The following is a 21,525-nucleotide window of genomic DNA, read 5'->3' on the forward strand; positions in this document are numbered from 1 at the left end:
AGTCATGGGCCTTGATTTTTTTTCCCTTGGTCTCCATTCACCAAAAGTACAGTGGCTCCATCCGTTGTCAAGCGATCACTGCGGAGAGGCCTTGTGAAGTGACAGAAAGATTTGCAAAGGGTTGGTGAGATTCTGCAAATTTTTCATACACCTTAAATTTTACTGTCACTGCTGTCAATATTTGTTGAAGCATTTTATGGAAGAAATATCTTGTTAAAAATCTAGCAATAAAACTGGGCAATCATTACAATTAAAGTCCTTCAGGTCAAAAAAACCCACAGATTATAAATATTCCTTTTTATCTCACCCGACAAAAATGGCTGCAAAACCAGGACAGGCTTGTAGATGACACTTGCACCTGAAGCACAGGTACAAGAGGTATGATATTTTACTTTTCTGTAGCAGTAGTTTTCACTCCAAAATGTTAAGTACATTTACTCTTCTAAGTGCAAATTCTGAACATCTCCTAGGATTAAAACAGCCGTATGTACAAAGATTGAGGAGCCTGACAGAGAAGCTGAATCTTGGACACTGAATTTACTTCAGCCTGCCGCAATTTGGTGAAAAACATGCAATGGAAGTCCTGTCGCTCTCTTTGTTCTGCTGTTGGACAAGTGCCATTGAACACCACGAGAACGGTTTCTGTATCAAACTGCAGTTGCTGTATTCCTCCGGGCTCTCTAGTGTGAAGACATACCACTCTGTTGTAGAAAAGTCTGATTTGTCTGGTTCCAACATACAGCCCAAGAGGCAGTAAGGTGTGCCTACAACAGGATGGGTTAAGCTAAAACTTGAATTCCTGCTCACTTGAAAAATAATTGTCCGACAAAATGCAGTTTTGCTGACTCCATCGGTGCTGCCCATATCTGCAAGCATAAATGAAGGGTAATGCAGCTGTTCATCTCAAAACCGTTGTGTATTTTGACAGTGTGGTTTTCCCCTCTTGCTTCCCTCTTTGCTTGGCTCAAACAATGAGTCCGTCCGCTGATGTGCAGAAGAAAAACACAGCACTCAGATGCCAGAAACTATCTGCTGCTTTTTATCAGCTCTTTTGCACCCCTCCCTTCTTGCAACCTGCTAACAGTATCCGTAAGGATACGTCCAAAAAATGAACATTTTAGGTGTGGAGATTTCAGAACTATTCAAGCCTTGTCCTGTGCAGACCCTTTGCAGAGATCTCTTTTGCTCTCAGACAACTCCTAGTTCTGGGTGTGCACACCTGACGCGAGCTGCAGATGCCACCTTCTCTATAGCTCTGGGGACCAGGCTCTCCGTTGTTTGCCTTCTGTAACAACACCTCAGTTTCTTATAGGAGTGGTTTTCTCTTTTTTTTGTGTGCGTGTGCATGCAACAGCTGGTTATGCAATCATTTCGGGGAGGGGGCCTGGCAGGCAGACTCCTCTGAAATCACACTCATCAGCCTAAAAAACCACCACTGGTGTTTGTGATACGAGCTCTCATCCAACAATGCCGTGGTGTGGAGGAGCCTCAAAAATACCCCAGAATGTCAAGTAAACGCCCCTCTCTTTGTGTAAACAAACGCGCAGTCCTCACAACAGGATTTGTTTATGCCAGTCAAAGAAAAAAAAGCATAGGGGCGGTATACGTTACATGTATTATCCTGTCTGTCACATCACCTTCGCTGTCTCGTTACTTATTTATTTATGTTCAAGCCAACTTGTATTCCGTCTCAGGCATGGCAAGTGCTTATATCTCAGGAACCGTGCCCACATTTTACATACCAGGAGCTCGGCTCAGCCTGGGGCTGTTTGCGATTCCCATTACTGTCAACGGGAGCTGCACATGTCCACCCGGGAGGCAGCGTCCCTTCAACCTCCTGGTGCCATGTCTGCTGGTGAGCCGAAAATTAATATTTTATAGCAGAGAAAAATAACTGGAAGCAGCCCTGCTACACCGTAGTAGCCGGCGCTGTGCGTGATGTATAGCATGCTGCCTAGCAATGTTGCTAAGCAACGCAGCACCATCCAAGAAAATCCCGCATTCGCTCGTAGTGGCTGGTGGGGTGGGTTAGACGTGACACTTTGCACACAGAGCTATGCGGAGAGAGGTGTGCATTGCTCAAGACTATTACGGCCATCTCCGATGGCTAATACGTCTCCCCTATTATTCTCCCTGCACTGATGAACCACTTCACGATGCGCTGGGCGCCGCAATAATTTTCCGCTGAAAAAAAAAAAATACCTCCCCCCCACCCCACCCCCCACGCTTCCTGTTTCTTAATGCTCTTCAAACCTGATTTAGAGAGTAGCGAGTAGTGGAATTTTACAGCTACATCCCATGATGCTCTCGCGCTCGCTCTCAATCCCATGGCCTGGCTCATACCTCAAACTAACCGTAAAGTCAGATCACAATGATGTGACTCACTATTATAACTAAAGATAGATCTTGTCAAAAGCAGTCATGAGCCCTGGATGCTAGAGGTTGTTTATTCAGCATTGTGTTTTGGGGTGGGTATTTTTCCTCTCTCTCCTGCCTCCCTAACTTTTGACATCCAAAGGTCTATCCCATGTTAGTGAGTATGTGGGTGAGCCAGCAGGTACGGCACACACTTTTGGTGATCTAGGGGAAGCCATGGACGACCTGCACAGAAGTCTCACTGCGGGCGTGAGTTCAGCCTCACACAGGTCCCAGGTCAGAGCTTCACAGTGGCACGGACTGGGGACTCCCAAACACCGTGTGGGCACGGGGCAGGACAGCCACAGAAAGGAAGGAGAAACATTTTTAAGAGAGGTTTCTTCTAAGTCTAACAATCTTCTTTTTTTTTTTTAATAATGTTTACATACCAGCTGTTTTCAAGTGTAAGCATTCGTCTGGAGCATTTATGACCCACACAGAACAAAGCAGCACTGGTGCACGAGATGAAGAGAGGCAACCTAGACACCAACCCAGACAAGAGGGGCTCTCATCCCAAGACCAGCAGCTCCTGCTAAGGCCACAGAATGGCTCAGCATTGGACAGGCCAGGCCACCCCACCCCCTGTGGCCAGGAAATGGGGACAAGGAGAACAAAGGCTCTGGTGAAGCTCCATGGGCATAACAGGTCTGTGGGGCAAACACAGCTGGGACCTGGGGAGATACTGTCATGAAGGAGAGCAGCTCTTGCTGCTGCAAAGCAATCTGAATTCCCCCCAGCCTCAGCCACCCAAGCACGGGGAAAGGAGGATTGACTTCGATTACACCATAAACATAGATACGGAAACTGGCAGGTGAGGGAGCTGGAAATAGTTCTTTTTATGGACATATTGGATCCATTTCAGCCCTGTATAATTCCACTAGTGTCAAAGGCATTACATCAGGGGCAAAACCAACTCATTATTTTCAACCTGGCCATTTCCTTTTATGCCCTTCATTCAGGAAATCCCTATGCAAGTGCATGATTTTAGTCATGTGAATATTCTCACTGGAGGCAGTGTGACTGCTCATGTTGAACACATGCATATATACATGTGGGACTGGTGCCTAAAACAGCATTGGAGGGAAAGAAGAAAGAAAAGTAGTGTGGGAATACCTGAACAACAATGTACCGTGAGGGTCTGTGAAAAGTGTCTGCCCTCTTGGGTGACAGTAAAATTTCCGGCTATGTTTTCCCTTTTAAGCTTGACAATTTCTATAAGACCAGCAGCATGTTTAGGAAAGCATTTTAAGGTATGGCTGCTGTAAAGGGGGGGCTGGTGGTATGGAGAACAAAATACCCAAAGGGCTCCTAAAGTATTTGAAAAAAATTTTAACAAAGCAGCTAGTTATGCAAATGTCCTTTGGGGACTGCAATCTATGTCTGTGACTTTCACAACCTTGCCCTGATTCCCTCTCCTGCACTTGCAGGGAACACCCTAGGGATCTTCATAGGAAGCCTCAACATACGTATTTTTCTGCGTTGCTCCTGGCTTCACATTTCTGGCATTCCTCAAAAATCATGACTTCCAAACACCAAGAATTACGAACTCCAACCAGTATCATGTCAGCAATGTTCTACAGAAATCTTCTAAACAGTGACTCTCATATATTTATATCTCGCAGCAATCTAGAAGACAGACCAGGAAAACATCAACCAAAGAAATTTGGTTGAGGAATCCCCGTTCAGTTTCTCTGTTACACCCAGACTACTTTAAAAATCCCCGTTCGCAAAAGCACTGCTTTGACCACTTTACGAAGACCTTTTTCAAAAGGCTGCGCGCATGTTGTAACGTCTGGCTGCAAAGTGAAATGTAACTACAAATCTTGACCTATCAGGTTTAAGCCTTCGACATGTGATCTGAAGAAGGGTGACTTTCACAGGTACCATACCGCAAGATAAACGATTCAATGAAGTTCCTGAAATCAGCAGTTACTCTGGTTTGCAGCACAGTAAATGAGATCAGGTTTGCCATAATAAATGAGTCCATAAAGAAGCTGCTCACATACATTGCAAAACAGTCTAACAAGAGTCAGAAGACTTGCTGAATTAATTTGTCATTACTATGGGGTAAGAGCTACTAGAAATAGTTATGTCTCTGACTCCTAGAATAGACTTTAATTTCTTATGCTCATCCAAATGAGAGAAAACACCATCTTCATTTTTTCAAGTGCCATGCCCACCAAACTTCCCCTTACTTGCATGTGGACTCTTAAAATTTGCTAAGAAAGCAACCAGCTCAGTTTCGTCCCTACTTTCTGTCTCAGGTTTATGTATTTGCCATTCAAACGAGACAGGCAAATCCATGAAATTCATTTCACAGGACATTGAGCAAATGGAATGTAGAATAATGTTCTTTAGTTTCTGACATATGATCGAAGACAAGTTTGCTACAAGGAAAGAGAAGGAGACATGCCAACAGCCCTGAAATGGATAAAAACCTTGTTACAATAACCATAGTTAATACGCAAATAAAGTTATATTATTAGTATTGGCTTCCCTCTTGTGGTAATGAGTAAGCTGTAGCCCTAATATGTAACCAGAATCTGCTGAGGCATCTGTCTAACACAAAATGCTGCAATATGCTCATTGGGCAAGATCCTTGCATCTATGCCCAAGACAGCTAATTGCAGTTCAAGGCAGATATGAAGACCTACATGTGGCAAGTGGCTGGCAGGCTGGGGTCTCAGCTCTACAGAAATACCTCTGACTTGAGAATTTCAGAGATCTACCCCGCTATGACTCAGGCCAGTATCTGGCCCAAGTTTAAATGAAGGAAGACAGGTCTTTCACTCGAAGGTGCACTTTCAGTCCTAACTGAGAGGGTGTTTCTTGTTCCAGATCTGTTCAGTCAATGACCTCTGCTGATTCTGACACTTTAGTGGGCATTTCTGTGACAGACCTCAAGAATATGGACCAACACCACTAATTCACTGTGATATTGCCATTCTTACACCAGAGGTGAGTCTAGGTTAACATCTCACTTTCCATGGCAGTGATGGAGCAGGCATGATGGTCCTCCTCTTCTCTATTTTCTCCATAGCCACTTGCACGTTACCATAATTTGACTGACATTTGTGAATTTACTTTTTTTTTTCCAACAGCAGTGTGTGTGAGAAGGTATCATTGCTATTAATAAAGTGTGTTTCATCAACAGAATTTAAAGCTGTTTATAAAGGATGTTGGTCTCATTCTTGCTTTTTTACAGATGGGGGAACTGAGGCGCAGAATAATTAGAAGCCAATCAGAAGGCCCAATGCAGAGCTGAAAATAGATCCCAAATCTCCTGAGTCTCAGTGCAATGTTCTAACCACTTCTCTGACAATGTGTGAAATGGTAAAGCTCAGCTATTAGTACTACCGACACCAAAGCATGTCTATTGTTCATGTATTTTCCCAAACCAGTTCTTTTTACCATTGTTCTTTCATGGACGACCTCCAAAACACATCAAAGTCAAACGTTTAAGTGAGTCCCCACCACCTTTTCAAGTATAAAGCCTTGCAGAGTAGTGCTTATTTCACCAACCTATAAAAATCTTATCATAGCTCACCCTTAAATTAATTTTTCAGGCTTTCTAGGGTATCTTAAAAAAGTGTAGATTTTTTTAAGTCTACACTTTAAAAGTGTAGATATTTTGCCAAGGAAGCTACAAGCACCTATTTACAACAGATAACTATGGTAGCGTGGAAAAGAAACTAGAACACCATGAGCACCCCAGAAGTATCACATGCACAATAAAATCATAACGATTAATCATTTTATCATATAACAATGCTAGATTGAAACCTCCCTCGGAGGGCAGGAAGATGTAGGCTTAGATGCTTGGTTTTGCAAATATCCCTGTGAAGAGCTTTCCATAGGGTGTTCTGATGCTAAGGTCAGTGAGTTCAGTCACCTAACACGATTAATATTGCTCCTGCTCCTATTCGGAATGCCCCTAGCCATTTTTGTGGTTTTACAATAATTCTTTCCAGTTTGGAGAAAAAAAAAATAAACGTTTTCTGTCCCCTACCACTGAGTGAAAAACCCTTTTCTTAATGGGAAAATGAGTCACGTCTTCCCCAGGCAGCAAGATTTTAGTGGATGGGTCTCTGCCTGTAAATGCTTAGTCCCTGCAGAGTCAACGTGACAGAGCACTTGAACTTACCTGCCCGAGCGGAACTGCTTATGGAGCAGAGGTATGGAAAACAACCAGGTGAATTAGATTCAGCGAGAGCACCAACTGTTCCTGTGGAAGATAAAGGGCAGCCCCTGGGAGAGAGGAAAAAAAAAAAAAACCCAACACAAAAACCAACAAACAAAAACCTTCCTTCAGCAGCTGCAGGAACAAAAACACAGTAGCAATGGGGAGGTGAGTCGGGTCATAGATTTTCTGTGACACATTCTCTGAGCTGAACTCGAGCACCATGAGAGGAAAACTCCTCCACTTCTTGTAAATAACATAAACATTTTACAGAGGTCAGGAACTTGTTTGCAGCTACACCCTGGCTTCTTAGGGGCTCTCCCAAACTGAGTCTGGGAATCCCAGGCTCAGCCAAAGGGAAACAGCTGGGTGCAATTACTGACTAGCGGGTGCAGAACAGCATTCAAAACAGGACAAAAAGCTTACGTTTCAGGTGAGTTGCAAGGTGAGGGAGAAAAGTATGCAGTGTTTTCCATATTGTTTAAAAATTTTGGGTCACTAGTATAATTACTAGAGGTTATTATGAGTTGTGGGTTTTGTTTCTTTTTTTAAAGCAGCTGGCCGTGTTCTGCTGGAGGGTAAGTTTGGTGTGTTTTGTGGCACTGACACGCTCTTATCCCTGTGAGGACCCCAGATATGTTGTTGCAAACCTCATCTCCTTTTTACCTCTACATGCTCTAAGTTCTATGTGGAATGGTCTAAGTGTTGCTACAGGTTTTGTGACACTTCACGCAGCTGGGCCCTGATCTAAACGCATCCCTACCACTACCACGGTTGAAGAATCATCCCATTCTTTCTAGAGATGTGAAAGTGCTGATTACAGTGAACTCTGTGGCTGTTATGCCTGTGTGAAGCCCAGGTGTCTTCAATGTAAGCGCAAGGGTGTGTCTAAATGTATCTAAACTCAGACCAAATATTTCCAAGATTTCTCAAATAAAAGGAAAATAAAACATATTTTGCATGATTTCAGTTCTAGTCTGCCTCAACAGGAGAAAAAGGTGATGTTTATAACATTACCGCATTTACTGAGTACTTAAAGGTTACAATCCTACAAGCACTAAAATGGCAGACCCACAAGTGAATGCTCTTCCAGGCGTTTCTCCTGGAAGAGCTTGTAAGTGTTCAAGTGCTCACTAAGTGACCAAATTGAAAGCAGGGACAGAAGTAAAAGTCAAACGATGAATGACTGGCAGTTTAATTGCTTTGTAGGAGGGAAAGAACTCCTAAAAACTCCCATATAATGATGGTGGAGGAATACCATTATTATAACAGATATCCAAATACCATAACAGGCTTTATCAGGGTTTAAATTTTCCTTCTAGTAGAAGGCATAAAGGTACAAACTGCTTATCACCTGCAGGATTTTACTTGTCTAAAATTAACCTGTGAGAGGCGCTCTGATTTTAATTCTTGAAACCACCATCAGGATTTGACCCAATCCCTGGTTCATTAAAGTACCCTCAGCTCTCAGTGACTTTAGTCTCAGTAAGCCAAATTTTCTATGTATTAAAATGCTACAAGATCACAGAATATTTCATAACTACACTAACAAAATTTGGGATACGGAAACCCACTTCAAATAATTCCATTTTCTACACCATTCCAAAACTTCAGTGTACACACACTATCACAAAAAAAAAGAAATAGATACATTTATTTTTTGCTAAAAAAACACCCAATATTTTTCTACATTTTAGACATGCTTTTCTTAGTAGTGTAGTTATTAAAATTATTGAGAAGCATGGTGTTATGCCAGGCTTAAACCTGTCGTAGACTATGCTTGTGCCTTTGAATGCCACCACAGGGATAGAATGCAGCCAGGGATAGAAGAGAGAACTAAATTCCAATATCCAGAATCAAGCTTGTTGGTGATACTGTCTTATTTCTGGTGGGACAGTAAACTGTATTTCCTAAAGAGCATTATTCTAATTCTCTGGTTTTGACGTAGCCGAAGCGATCTCTTCGCTTTCAATTTGTAGCAACAGCAACACCTACTGTTTAAAGTCTGCCCTACAGACCTCATGCAGCATGCTTTCCATTAACTCCATGCTTTATATTTCAATAGCCCATCTGAGCTACTCGCACCACAGAAACTAATTACTTGAACTTGGCAAGAGCTCTGCGAAGCAGGCAGGCCTTTTACCATCTCTTATGGAAAAAAAGATGGAAGAATTAGGGAGAGAGTTTAACCATTCAAGATAGCGCAGTAGCAGGCAGGACCCGAGTGAGTTGCTCAAGGTCACACAGAGAGACTGATGAAGGCAGAGCTGCCTACCCTATCCTTTACCTGGAAGATTGTGTCTTTGCCCCAGGAGTCGCTTGGATCTAGTTTATCCGAGGGGGAGGAAATTGCTCATTGCGTTTCAGAGGTAGCTTCGCTGTGTTAGAGGGCAGCAGAAAGGTCTATGAGGAAAGCACAGCTGACATCTTTTCTGTTGAAGAACTCATGCAACGCTTGCTCTCCTGCGTTGCCTGAAGGGAGGGATGCGTGCGGGTGCGTGAGTGACAGGGCCCTCACAGGCACGCGAGAAAGCGCTGCTGGTCACTGCGCCCCGTTACAGCAATTGCAGGACCCTCAAGCAGCCCCTGTCGCCCCAACCGCTCTTCCCATCCTGTGTCCCTTCCACCTGCAAAGCCACCAACACTGGGGCTGAGGGTAACCCCACACGTGCCGGGCAGCCGGAGGCACCCAAGGGGAGCCATTACCCTGGTCACTCCGGTCCGCTCCTGAACCCCCCACCACCAGGCTCTGCCTGAGGAAAAGCCACCTTCAGCACCAGGCTTTGGGAAGTGGCGACGAGGAGGACATGTCACCCGGAGCTCCGGGATGCCACAGGGGCCCCTTGCCTTCACCCGAGGGCAGGCTGGCCGGCCTCCTCCCTCAGCCTTGCCCGGCTGCTTCTGCTTCGCCCCCAACCTCCAGCAGGGCCTGGCCAGGCAGCTAGGAGGGCGCTGGAGAGAGAGAGTGCGGGCAGTGAGAGAGAGGGGCGGCCCTGAGGAGGCGGTAGCGGCCGCCCCCCCTACCCGGCCTCAGACACTACAGCCCCCGGCAGCCAGCGTGGCGGGACGGGATGGCCCCTCCCCGAAGGACCACATTTCCCAGCGTGCCCGCGGGAGGAAAGGAACGGCGGGGCGAGGGGGGCGGTGTCCGCGCCTGCGTAGTGCCCGAGCCGCGGGGAGGGGAGCGGGCCCGGCTGTGACCTCGAGCGGCGGTCGGGCAAGATGGCGGCGGCGGCGGGGCGGCTGTCCCTGAAGGTGAAGCTGGCGCGGCAGCTGAGCACGACGGCGGCGAGGCCGTTCTCCAAGCTGGTCAAGGTAAAGGGTGTGGGGGGGGTCACCGGTGCGGCGGGCGCCGGTACCCTGGCTTGGGGCCGCTTTCAGCGCCCGATCTCTCCGTCTCTCTCGCCCCCAGCCGCCTATCCAGGTGTACGGGCTGGAAGGGCGCTACGCCACCGCGCTGTACTCCGCCGCCAGCAAGCAGAAGAAGCTGGATCAGGTGGAGAAGGAGCTGAGCCGAGTGTGGGTAAGGTGTTTCCCCCCGCCCCCCAAAGCCTGCCTGTGCCCGAGCGGGCGCGGGGGAGGCAGCAGCGGGGCTGGGCCGCCGCCTCTCCTCAGCAGGGAGGTGGGCTCGGCGCTCGGGAGCTGTGGGGGTCCCACCGCCGGCTGGGCTGGCGTGTGTGCCGCCTGCCCTGCGCACCCGGCGATGAAGTTGCTGGGAAGGGATGCAGGAGGAGGGTCAGCTCTGAAAGAAACATACTGCAAGTGAGCTACAGCCGGGGCTGCCATTTCACTCCCGTCAGCTTCAGACCTCTTCATTCTTACTCGGGGAATGACCGTGTTGCCTGTTTTGGGTGGTTCGGTTAGGCCTTGTAATGCCTGGAGAACTCCTGGTCTTTATCATGTTGTTTGTTGATCCTCTTAGACTCTCCTGAAGGACCCCAAGCTATCCAGTGTTGTTATGAACCCTCATACCAAGAGCGCGGTTAAACAAAAAGCTGTGAATGATGCTTTAGCAAAAGAGAAGATGTCCCCTATTACTGTCAACCTGATGAGTGAGTAACCATTTGAATTCTGTACAAGACCAGTACTTATTTTTACTGGTATCTAACCCAGTCTGCTCCTAGTGGGTGCTTTAAACCCTTTCAATGCATCTGCCTCTTCCAGATTTGCTTGCTGAAAACGGTCGCTTGCGTTACACTCCAGACATCGTTTCTGCGTTTGGGAAGATCATGAGCGCATACCGAGGAGAAGTGCTGTGCACAGTCATCACTGCACAAGTGAGTTAGGAACCTCTAGATCAAGCTTAACAGGTGGCAGCGTAAGAGGCAAACTTCTTTAGCTTAATTTATGCTTATAAATATTTAAAGGATGGGTGTCAGGAGGATGGGACCACGCTTTTTTCAGTGGTGCCCAGGGACAGGACAAGGGGTAATGGGCATAGGAAATTCCACCTAAACATGAGAAGGAACTTTACTTTGAGGGTGGCAGAGCAGTGGCACAGGCTGCCCAGAGAGGTGGTGGAGTCTCCTTCTCTGGAGACATTCGAAACCTACCTGGATGTGTTCCTGGGCAGCCTGCTCTAGGTGACCCTGCTCTGGCAGCGGGGGTGGACTAGATGATGTCCCTTCCAACCCCTGTCATTCTGTGGTTCTGTGTGAATTTTGCTCTCTGTAGTTTAAGTACTTTCTATACGAGTAGCAAGGAAATATCTCACCTGTACCAAGATGGAAGTCTTTCTGCAAGTAGTTTTTTGATGTCAAACGATTATTGGTCAAAAATTAAACCTGTTCCTCCCATTTCAGCTTAACAAGCAACGTCTTTCCTTCCTATGTGTGAACCCAGTGGCTGATAAAAGTCAGCCTGGTCTGCAGATACAACTGCCCCGTTCTTATTTCTGTCACTGGGATCATACAGATAGGTCAGATGAGCTATTGGCGAGAGCAAGGCAGGTAACTTGACAGGACTGAGAATGGCTGTGGTGCTTGGTGCTTTACTTCATGGGGAGCAGCTACCTCATTCACCACCTGCAGTAAGCAGGACAAGTGGCTAACTCTGAAACAGCAGGAAGACTTTTTCAAATTTAGCAGATGGGCAAATCTGGCTGGTGCCCAGGAAGGTGAGAGGGAAGATGTAAACGTTAGTCTGGAGGCACGGTGCTTCTGGCACTTCAGTAACTTCTTTGTTAATGGATCCGTCCCCAGGTCTGGTCAGCTAGGTACGTAATGTAAATCCATAGCCCTTGGGTAGGGCTACAGAGAACTGCCTACCTGGACTAAATAAAGACACTCATCCTCTTCGGGTTGGCTGGTTCTCTGTAGGCCACAAGCACAGGTTGTCAGTCTAGTCGGTAGCCTTCAGGGACATGTGAACTCACAGGCCTGTGCAAACCTTTCCACAAGTTTTACTAAATATTTCATGTGTAAAGCTGCTTTCCTGCTGCTTCTTTGTTGTTGTTAGCAGTTTACGAGCCAAAAAAAACCTATTAAATAGAAATTATTTAAATAGCCATTAACGGAAAGCCACTACTCTTCGTTGAAGTGCCTTTTTGTTTCTGTCTCAGTGGTACCTGAGCAACTTGTAGGGGAAGCAAGGACAAATTCGCATTGTCTCTCCCACAGGGATGCAGAGTTCTCCTGTGGTGATGGAGAGAGGCGTACTTAGCCAGCAGTGTTCCGCAGGCCTGCAGCAGGGCTGGGAGCTCACTGCCAGTGACCCCAGTCCCTGCCCAGTACTTTACGTGAAACCATGTTTCTTCTCAAGCTGGTAATTTTAACAGTTAGAAACAGCAAAATTAATCTTTCCTCATACAGCCTGAACGCTGCTGTGAGGTAGAGCTCAAGGTTTTCTGTGAAGCGCTTGCTTTGGCACGTATGGATTCCTGATGCTTGCCATCTGAAGATGGCAGCATCAAACTTTTGCCGGGAATATATACACAAATAACACAGTGTTTCGTGAAAGTAGGAGGGCACAAAGTGACTGCTGTTTCTGTGCTGTCCTTTGGTTCCTGTCCAAGAAGGCTACTTAATCTGCCTTCCTGGTGGAAGTGTCCGTCTTTGTAAGAATCTGAACAGAAAATTTGGGTTCTCATTATATCATTTGAGTATGTTTAAGTCCTTTGTTTTCCTTGTTTTCTGTTGATATTTTTCAGCCATTGGATGATGCCAGCCTTACTGAGCTAAAAAGTGTTCTGAGTGGATTCATGGCTAAGGGAGAGGTCTTGAAGCTGGAGACTAAGGTCTGGATTTTTGATTTGTAAATGAAGTTCATGTTAAGCTTGACTTCTGTCTTTCTGATCTTAAAAAAAAATAATAACAACTTTACTGAATCCAGTTGCTATATCACATAGTTCTGTGTTTTTGTAGGCATGCTGATGCTTTAATTACCAAAATCTTAACTTTGGAATACAGTGACTACAAAGTTATCTTTAAAAAGGCTCTCTTAAAGGGTTTTGTTTTTTTTTACTAGTGTGAAAATTGTACACGAGGCTAACATTTTTCCTAATAGAATTTCTGTTCAATGTTTCTTCTTTAGACTGATCCGTCAATCCTTGGTGGCATGATTGTCAATATCGGGGAGAAGTACGTGGACATGTCAACAAAGTCAAAGATCCAGAAACTCACCAAAATCATGAGAGAGACTGTCTAGTAAGCTGTCCTAGTCATTCACAGCAAAACCTGTCAGATGGAAACAATAAAATTATTTCTTCTTGAACAGATGGTGTAAAGTATTTTGATTCAGAAACGCAGCACTGAGGGAGAGAGGTGATGAAGCTGCAGTGAGTTTCACTTAGGCCTCACCGAGCGTCTCATGACACAGCTTGAAAACCTAACTCACCGTGAATGCAGGTGGACCTTGGCCTGAAGGGAATGGAGAATAGTGCTCTAGGAGCTGATAAATGGGGTCCTGCTGCTGAGGTTCTCCCAGTCTCCAGAGAAAACTTTTGCGCAGGATATTGTCGGGGCGGCGGCGCAGCAGTCCTCTGCTGCACGTTTCTGTGTGTGGGAGGCATGAACGCTGGAGCTGCGACTGGTGGATTCTTTCATAAATACAACAGTGGCTGTTAAACAGTCAGTGCATTGTGCGTCAGGCCCAGTTTACTTCCATGCCTGTATCACTGGAGGGAGTTTTGTGTATCTCTTGAACTAAAATTGCCCTTTAAGAGCTTACTAGTGAGAGGCTAAGGTGTTTGTAAGAGAAAAATACACGAATGTTTGGAACGGGCCCGTAGTTCTCAACTAACGAGCACTACGGCAGTGTAGGCATGACCAGCTCTGTGTGCTTCCTGGCTAGCATTTGGACAGGAATTTGTAACTGTCCCACTTCTGCCTTGAAGTGCTGGGCCTCTTGGACAGGCTTGTAAAGGAGTGCAAAACGCCTGTTTCTCACTGTCGGTCTTTGGACAAGAACTGCTGTTTGACTTAATTTTGGATGAATACCGTTCCTGCAGGGATGGGGCAATGAACTGGCAGTGCTAGCTCGCTCCGGTTGGATTATTATTGAAACCTGTTAACCTGGCACATTTGTTTTTATTTTATTTTTTTAGAATATTCTTCATAAATAGAAGCAGTCCCTGCAGGGGGGAGATTATTTGGCCCTTTGCTTTCTCTGGTATTTGGCTCTGGGAGTACATTTCCCCCAGAGCTGCTGGCTGTACCTCCTGCCTGGAGGGGATGTAGGAGAAGTAAAGGCTGAGCTCAGCTTCTGGGACCAGAAGTGGTGGGAACAGCTGGGGGTGGAAAGGCCCTGAGGCAAAATAAAGTGCTGGTTCTGGGGGGTCTGGGAGCAGAGCAGCAGGGTGGGCTTCTGCTGGGGAAGGGGAGGGAGTGCTGAAGGGTGTGGGGTCAGTGACGAGGGTGGGTGGCCCCTGCTCAACTGGATTAACTTGGCCTGGACAAAAACAGCCCTAAACAGCTGTTGATGTGTTCCATCGCACCTACCTCTGCAGCGGCTGTGGTTTCCAAACCGGAGCTCTGGCTCCAGTGCTGTCCCCTTTGTGCCAACCCGGCCCCAAAACAGCTGGGGAAAAATAGTCATCCTCGAGGTGCAGGCGTCAGCGGGTGCTGAGATAGGCGAAGGGACCCGCTGCTAAACAGGAGGGTACCAAGGGTATTGCCCTTGGGGCAGCTGGCCAAAGTCAGTAATTATTAACAAAAATTAGGGCAGAGATCAGCGTGGGACTTCCCATACCCTCAGGCAGCAGAGCCATGGGCGGTGGGTGAGGTGCCTGGCCACACCGCAGGGTAATACCCACACGGTGATGGCACCTGGCCTGGCAAGCAACTGCCTTGGGCTGGGTTTGGATTTGTGGTGGGTTTTTTTGGGGGGGGAAGGAGTAGGGTGGGGTTGTTTTTTAATTATTATTTTTCGATAATTTCTTTTTGCTGTCTTACTGCAGATTGGGTCAATTCTCAATTTTCAAATGTGGAAAAAAGGCAAACAAGGTGTTAACAGAGATGGAACGTGGCATGTGTCAGGCACCAAACGCTCTAAGATATTCCTCCGCTGCTGGGTCTAGCACTTTGCTCGTACCTACGTAGTCCTATTGTCAAAAATCCCAACCTGAAGATTTACTTAATGTGTCTGACGCCATATCACTTCTTCAGCGCGTCTCAAGAATGTAACAGCACACAGTTAAACTTACTTAAAAAAAAAAACCAAACCAAAACTGGATTTATTCTTGCATAATTTCACTTGCACAACTACAGTCTCATCTGGGTCAAACAAATCGCACAGCCTAAAACCTTGTCGGCAGTTTCCACCTCGGTGGCCGCAGTCTGGGAAGCGGCACAATTCCTCAAACAGGTGAATACATTTTAAGGACTTTTGCTTAATTGGACCGTGTCTGTAAATAGAATTATTTAACCAAGAGCAGGTGAGGAAACAACACATTGAGAGCAACCCAAGTACAGTTGAAATCGTCTTATGCGAAACAGTGGTGTCTGATTCATAATTATTCATTATACCGATTAAGAATGCTTTAAAAAACCAAAAGAAACCAACTTCACAGTATCAGCGTTTTACTGTAGAATAGTTAGATGTGATGTAAATGAACAATACAAAATAATTCCATTTTCTCTGAAAAAAAGAAAAGTAACTTTTTCTCCTATTTGGCCAGATCTTGACATACACGTAACAGTTATTTTTATGATGCCTTTGTAATTTTTAGGATGTTATGAATACTACAGACAGTACAATACTTCCTTTTTTAAGAAAATAAATGAGGAGACTAATTGATATGACTTGTTTAGCAGCAAAAAGTGCACCAAAAGGTAACACCACCACCACCAGAGAGGGGGATTCCCCGATTCTAAGTATTAATATTGAAAGAAATACTATGGCTATCTTTTTTTTCCCCAACAATATAACGACAACGAAATAGAACTTACCCCTTACAGAATCTGCAAAGGCGGCTTGCCGGAATACTGAATTCCTTTTTGGCAACTTGAGGTCTGGGATAGGGTAATTCCACAAAGCCAAAGCCTTCCAGGAAAAACCTGCCCCGTGGAGGGGTTGACTTTGCCTTTTCCCTGTGGGTTGGGGGTTGTCTCGCCGTGGGGGGAGCCTGTACCTGCGGCGGGGGCTTGCTGCGGCCCTCGCCAAGGTGGGATGGATGCGGGGAGCACAAGAGGGTTGATGGAGGTCCCTCTACCCCAGCATGGCCTTTCAGATGGTGCTGCGCGGACACCCCAAGAGCAGCCCATCTGGGGGTGAGGGCGGTGGTGGTACAAACCCGGGAAAGCCTGGAAGAGGCGGTGAGACCGAGTGAGAGTGGAGGCAGAGGGTTGGCCAAGCAGCTGCACCAGCACCAGGAGGGTGCTACGGTCCTGCACCCAACCTTCTCCCTTCCTCCTGGCAAGAATGGGTCATACCATGGAGCACCCACCACAGCTGGGAGGGATTTCCTTTCCAAGCCATCACCCCATGGACGCCCACCCATGACTTTTTTTGGGAAGGGAGCAGAGATCCTGCTGCTCACCAAGCTCTTCTTTTTTAGCTCTGCCCCTATTTCTTCCCTTTTTTCCCCTGACTCCCTGGCATGCCAGCCCTCCCCTTTCACCTGCGCCCACCACGACGGGCAGGAGCTGCTGCCTGGGGGGTCTGACGGGGGGGCTCAGGCGAAGAACCAGCTCCCTTCACTTACACAACGCATTAAGATCCCAGAACCGACCACTAAATCCAGAGTCAAGGACACTCCTGCAGCTTTACAAGCAGCACAAGGCCTTCACCTACAGTCACAGCAGAACCTTTGACAACTATATCAAGCAACCAGGCAAGTTTAACTTATTCTTACCACCGGTCTTTATTTTTTTTTTTAAGTTAGGTCCTAAATATATTCTCCTATGTACAGAAAAATAATCTCCCAAGGACGGTCCTTATTTTAAAATACTGAAATGAAGAAACAAAACTGGATGCCTATGAACACTTTTCTGTTAGATTTACTCAGTATTTGACAACGACAACGTAGCTGGTTTTTTATGTTCTATATACAAATTATCACACATATATATATATATATATATAAAAGCGTGTATTTAACTATAGATACATCGATACGCGTGTAGGACAAGAGTGTTGGGGCTAAACAAACGCCAGGCTACCTGTGAAACGTACGTACAGAGCCAACCCCTCAAAGCTAAGGGGATTTAACCAGATTCCCAGCTTTTCTGTGTTTCAAGGGTTTTGACCACTGGATTTGAATAAACCGAAATATCCCAGTGGCAAACAGAGCAGTATGAAAGTAGACACCACTGTTGAAGTAAAAGTCTGTCCTTGTCCCATCTTAGTTTTGAAAATGTATTTAATAATATTACAAAAACTGCATTATCCACAATGTTACCCCCCTGCCCCAGCCCTACTCGCACGTAACAAAAAGTGATTTACTTATTTTCAAAGGCTAAAAAAAAGTTGTAAAATGAACATTTAAAAAGTTCCCTCATAAAAACTCGTGTCGAGAAAAATATCTAATAATTAAGCGCATCTAGAAAAAAAGTTCTGTAATTTATCAGTCGTTTGGCTTAGCGTCAGCTCAGCACCGCGCTCTGTCTTTCAAGGTGCCCAAGTCAGCTCACAGGCTGCGTGCAACCTCGCAGGCCTTTACAGACTGGCTTTTTACCAGCTCTATGCTTGGCAAGCCACTTGCTCTTTCCGAGGCCAAGGTCAGCCTAGTGGGTTTTTTTTTTTACTTTTACAGTGCTTCCAAACGTGTTACAATCTGTAAGTATATGAATCACGATTTGCCCGGTAAATACAATTCTGGTGAGTTTAGAGCCTAAAACCCCTTTTGGGAAGATAAGGAAGAAAAGAGATCCGGCTGCAAAGACTATAAACTACTTTGGTATTTTATCTTAATCTTGACTTTTTATTTGATGTCCTATTGCAGTCTCCCAGTCTTTACAGCACGCGAACCACCTTCATAATGTAGGCTCTCAATCATCGAAGCTTTTTTGAATGCCTCCATGCGTCCCCAGTATAGCACCTCAGGCACCCGGCTGGCTTTACGTACACCTTTGCACTGAATTGGGGCACGAATTAAAAAGTTCAGCATCTGCTGAAGTGCTTCGTGGAGCCAGGGGCCGCGGGGCTGCCGCAGAGATGGCAGCTGCCAGATGAGCTGTGGTGGAGATGCCTGGAAAGGAGCCTCTAAACCAGCGCTGTTTCACACAGCTGAGCTTCGGGCCGTGGGGTTAAAGGGAAAGAAAGAGCAATGCTTTCCAAAGGACTTAATTAATTACAGGACAGAAGCGCTGGTTTACTCACAAGATGTACGCAGAAGAAAAACGGCAATGGAGCAAGGCGGTGAGATGAGGTGAGATGCATTTTCCAGTCACCCACTGCGTCCATTCGTGCAACGCAGACAATGTTTGGCTTGGAGGGAGCCAACGGGCCCAGCAGGCAGGAAGAATCATGGCCAGGAGGGGACCTGGGTGATCTCAAACATGATCTTCAACCCCCCCCCGGCAATGAGCTGGAGCCTGTAGGCTCATAGCATGGGCAGCGGGAGCTCACAGGCTGGCACTGCTGGGAACGATGGCACGGGTGGGTGCTCAGGTGGACCTCTGAAGGGGAAGAGCTGAAACTGCTCTGGAGGTAATGATTTCCATCTGCATCCAACCAAGCACAGAGGAAAATGAGCTCAGGTGGTTTCCCCGAGAGGCATCTCTGAAGGGCCGACTCCTGGCCACAGGGAGAAAATGCTCTGGAGGCAGATGGACAAGACCAGGCTGATTCTTACTGGTAATCAGAACAATGATGGAGAGGTCCTGAATGCGGGTGACAGGACAGACATCCACCCTGCTGATGTGTAACAGCATCAGCGGCAAATACCTCACACAGCTCCAGCCTGGGGAAACAAGTCCTTTGAGAGACAAAAATCTGTCACGTTGATGCTGGCGCAGCAGATTCCCTGTGCGGAAAGGGCACGTACCCATGGAAAGGTACATATCTCCTGGATGGTCGTGAGAGCTGCCTGGAAGGCACCAGGAAAGCAAAGAGCCTGACAGCAACATTTACAAGCCCATGAAGTCCTTGTGAAAGCATCTTGAAACAACACAGAGCCTAAGCACCTCAGAGGTACGTCTCAGAAGGTAATTCCTGGAAAGCTGAGTGTAAGGGCTGTTAGAAACACTGGAAAAGCTCCACTTCTAGAAAAAAGTGCATGCAAGCTCCTGCAGAAATATAGAGCTGCACTAAACCCAGTGTGGTTCTCCCAGGCTGAGGACAAACACATGGTTTGTTATTAATCACTATTGTTACTATTACTATTATTATGGATGCTTGGGGTCCTGGATAATTGAAGTTCTGCTGTGAGGATGTGGATCTGATTTTAAACTAAACCCACTCAAAACAAAAAAAAACAGAAAGGAAAAAGATTCCTTTCTCTGAGGTATCATGTCCTGTCTGCAGCCACAACGTTGACGTTCTGCCTGTCCTCAGGTACCACTATCTCTCAGAATTCACATTAATAATTTTTAAAAGTGGTTCCCTTCCAGTTTCTGACCCATTAACTCAGTTCTAGTACAAGACTTAGAGCCCAGAAAGCACTAGAAAGAAATACCCCTCTCCCCTCTAAAATGAAAGTACATAAGGGAAGAACGCAATTCCCAGAATTAAAGCTTGGAAACCAAACCACTGGTTTGGTGGTGCAACTTTTTCCGTCGCATGTTTTCTTACAGCTGCGGATTTTGCTCTTTCTTCTCTTAGGGTTTTTTTCTCCCAGTCGATCCAAAGCAAGACCACGGTTCCAATGCAGGCAGTGAACGCATTGAAAAGTCACAGTATTATTTTTAGAAAGGCCTGACTGCCAGCCAAGGAGTTTGATGCTGACAAATTACTTCTAAGCAAATGGTCTGCTCCGATAAAGCGGAGCGTGCTAAAAAGGTAGAAATGAAACCCCATTTTGAGAGCCAGTCCCAGTGGCCCACGTACCAGTTCTACCTCACCGGCGCTTCATTTTAAGGCTGAGTAATGGAGAGACCTTGTACTCAGCCTCTCTTCAAGGATGAATTCTACCAGCGCAAATGCAGCCAGCCAGTCTCAGAGCTCCACAATACGCAGGTTTACAACCTCTGCGTTTTAGTGGCGACGCTTATTTGCGTGAATCCGCTCTTTCAATCCAAAATGCGATCAAGTATTATCTGGCCTTTGATTTTGTCGTTGGGGTGGTTCCGCGTAACACTAGGAAAAGTTTACACGCGTCTTGATGGGTCCGGAAAGGGACCTGTGAGCTAAGGTGTGCTATTTTACGAAGATAACCAGAGATCAATAACTAGGGTCTGAAAAATAGGGTCTACATAAATACAGGTATTCACTGCCGGTAGCACAGACGAGCAGAGCTTGGCCTGGCAGCCAGCACATGGCGCTCCTAAGAGGACGGCTCGTTGTGGTAATGCCAGCTGACTTTCTAAATACACAAAGAGATACCTAACTCCCAAGGTATCGCTGCGTGCCTCTCCCTTCCCCCAACTCTTCAGAACACAGGTGGGATTTAAACAAGCCCATGAGAACTTGCTGTTTGCTCTATGGAAGCACTGGCAGGCATACAGCTAATGAGCCTCTTCCTTCAGTAAAAGGCCTGAGCTTTTACAGCACGAAGTCCCGGGTGAGCAGGAAGGTCTATGCAGCCACGGTGGGTAGAAAAGCAGAAACCTGCAATCCGCACAGCGAACGCAAAGTGATGCGCAAGACTGTAGCATCCCTGAGCGGGGAAAACCAGGCAAGAGACAATGGGTTCCTAAGAACCTTTGGCTAACCCTGACGGAAAGCAGTTCCATCTAGGAAAGCCAACGGTGCCAAATATCCTACAGAGCACTGAGGGCGAGCAAGCAGGAAAATAGCGACATCCCGATGCACAGTCAGCTGGCTCTAAGGGAGCCACACTCTGTCCTCAATGCACAGGGATTAGGACAAGCGTCCTCTTTAGGATTATAGACCGATTATGAGGGATTCGTTAGATATCTGTGAGCCGAACCCCAGCCTTTCATCATCATAATGTTTGCCTAACTCCGATTGACATTAACGGGAGTTAAACATTGCTGTGCATCGAGGGTGAGTGGGCAATCGCAAGCGATGGCGGTCCGGAAGGTGCTCAGTTCTGTTACAATTCCCCAAGATGGGGCAATCATATACGCCCACGAAAAGGATCGCCCACGAAAAGGATCGCAATCCAAGAGGAGCCCCTGCAGCTAAGGGTCCCCCGCTTCCGACACCAGTTGGGTCTCAGAGGAAGGTGCAGCTCCTTGAGGCTCCCTTCGAATGCCTGGCCAGGATTTCTGCATTACACCCACGGTCTTTTTTTGTCCTGTTTGTCTATTTAGTTGTTACTATAATCCATGCTGGTGAAATGATACCATAAAAATGTGATGCTACTTTTTGAACACTGAAATGAATGTTCACCGTATTTGCAGCTACTGAGTAAAATTAGGACAGCGATA

At 46.5% G+C, this 21,525-nt stretch overlaps 1 protein-coding gene across 1 annotated transcript; it reads left to right on the forward strand.

The window, feature by feature from the left end:
• Nucleotides 1–9,748: 9,748 nt before the first annotated feature.
• Nucleotides 9,749–13,306, forward strand: ATP5PO (ATP synthase peripheral stalk subunit OSCP). The gene is made up of 6 exons (XM_063346070.1): nt 9,749–9,910; nt 10,008–10,118; nt 10,518–10,647; nt 10,760–10,872; nt 12,744–12,830; nt 13,127–13,306. The coding sequence occupies exons 1-6, from the start codon at nt 9,818–9,820 to the stop codon at nt 13,238–13,240; spliced, it is 648 nt and encodes a 215-aa protein (XP_063202140.1). The 5' UTR covers nt 9,749–9,817; the 3' UTR covers nt 13,241–13,306.
• Nucleotides 13,307–21,525: the final 8,219 nt, after the last annotated feature.

The sequence above is a fragment of the Chroicocephalus ridibundus genome, chromosome 1 (assembly GCF_963924245.1).
Source record: "Chroicocephalus ridibundus chromosome 1, bChrRid1.1, whole genome shotgun sequence".
NCBI classification, from domain to species: Eukaryota; Metazoa; Chordata; class Aves; order Charadriiformes; family Laridae; genus Chroicocephalus; species Chroicocephalus ridibundus.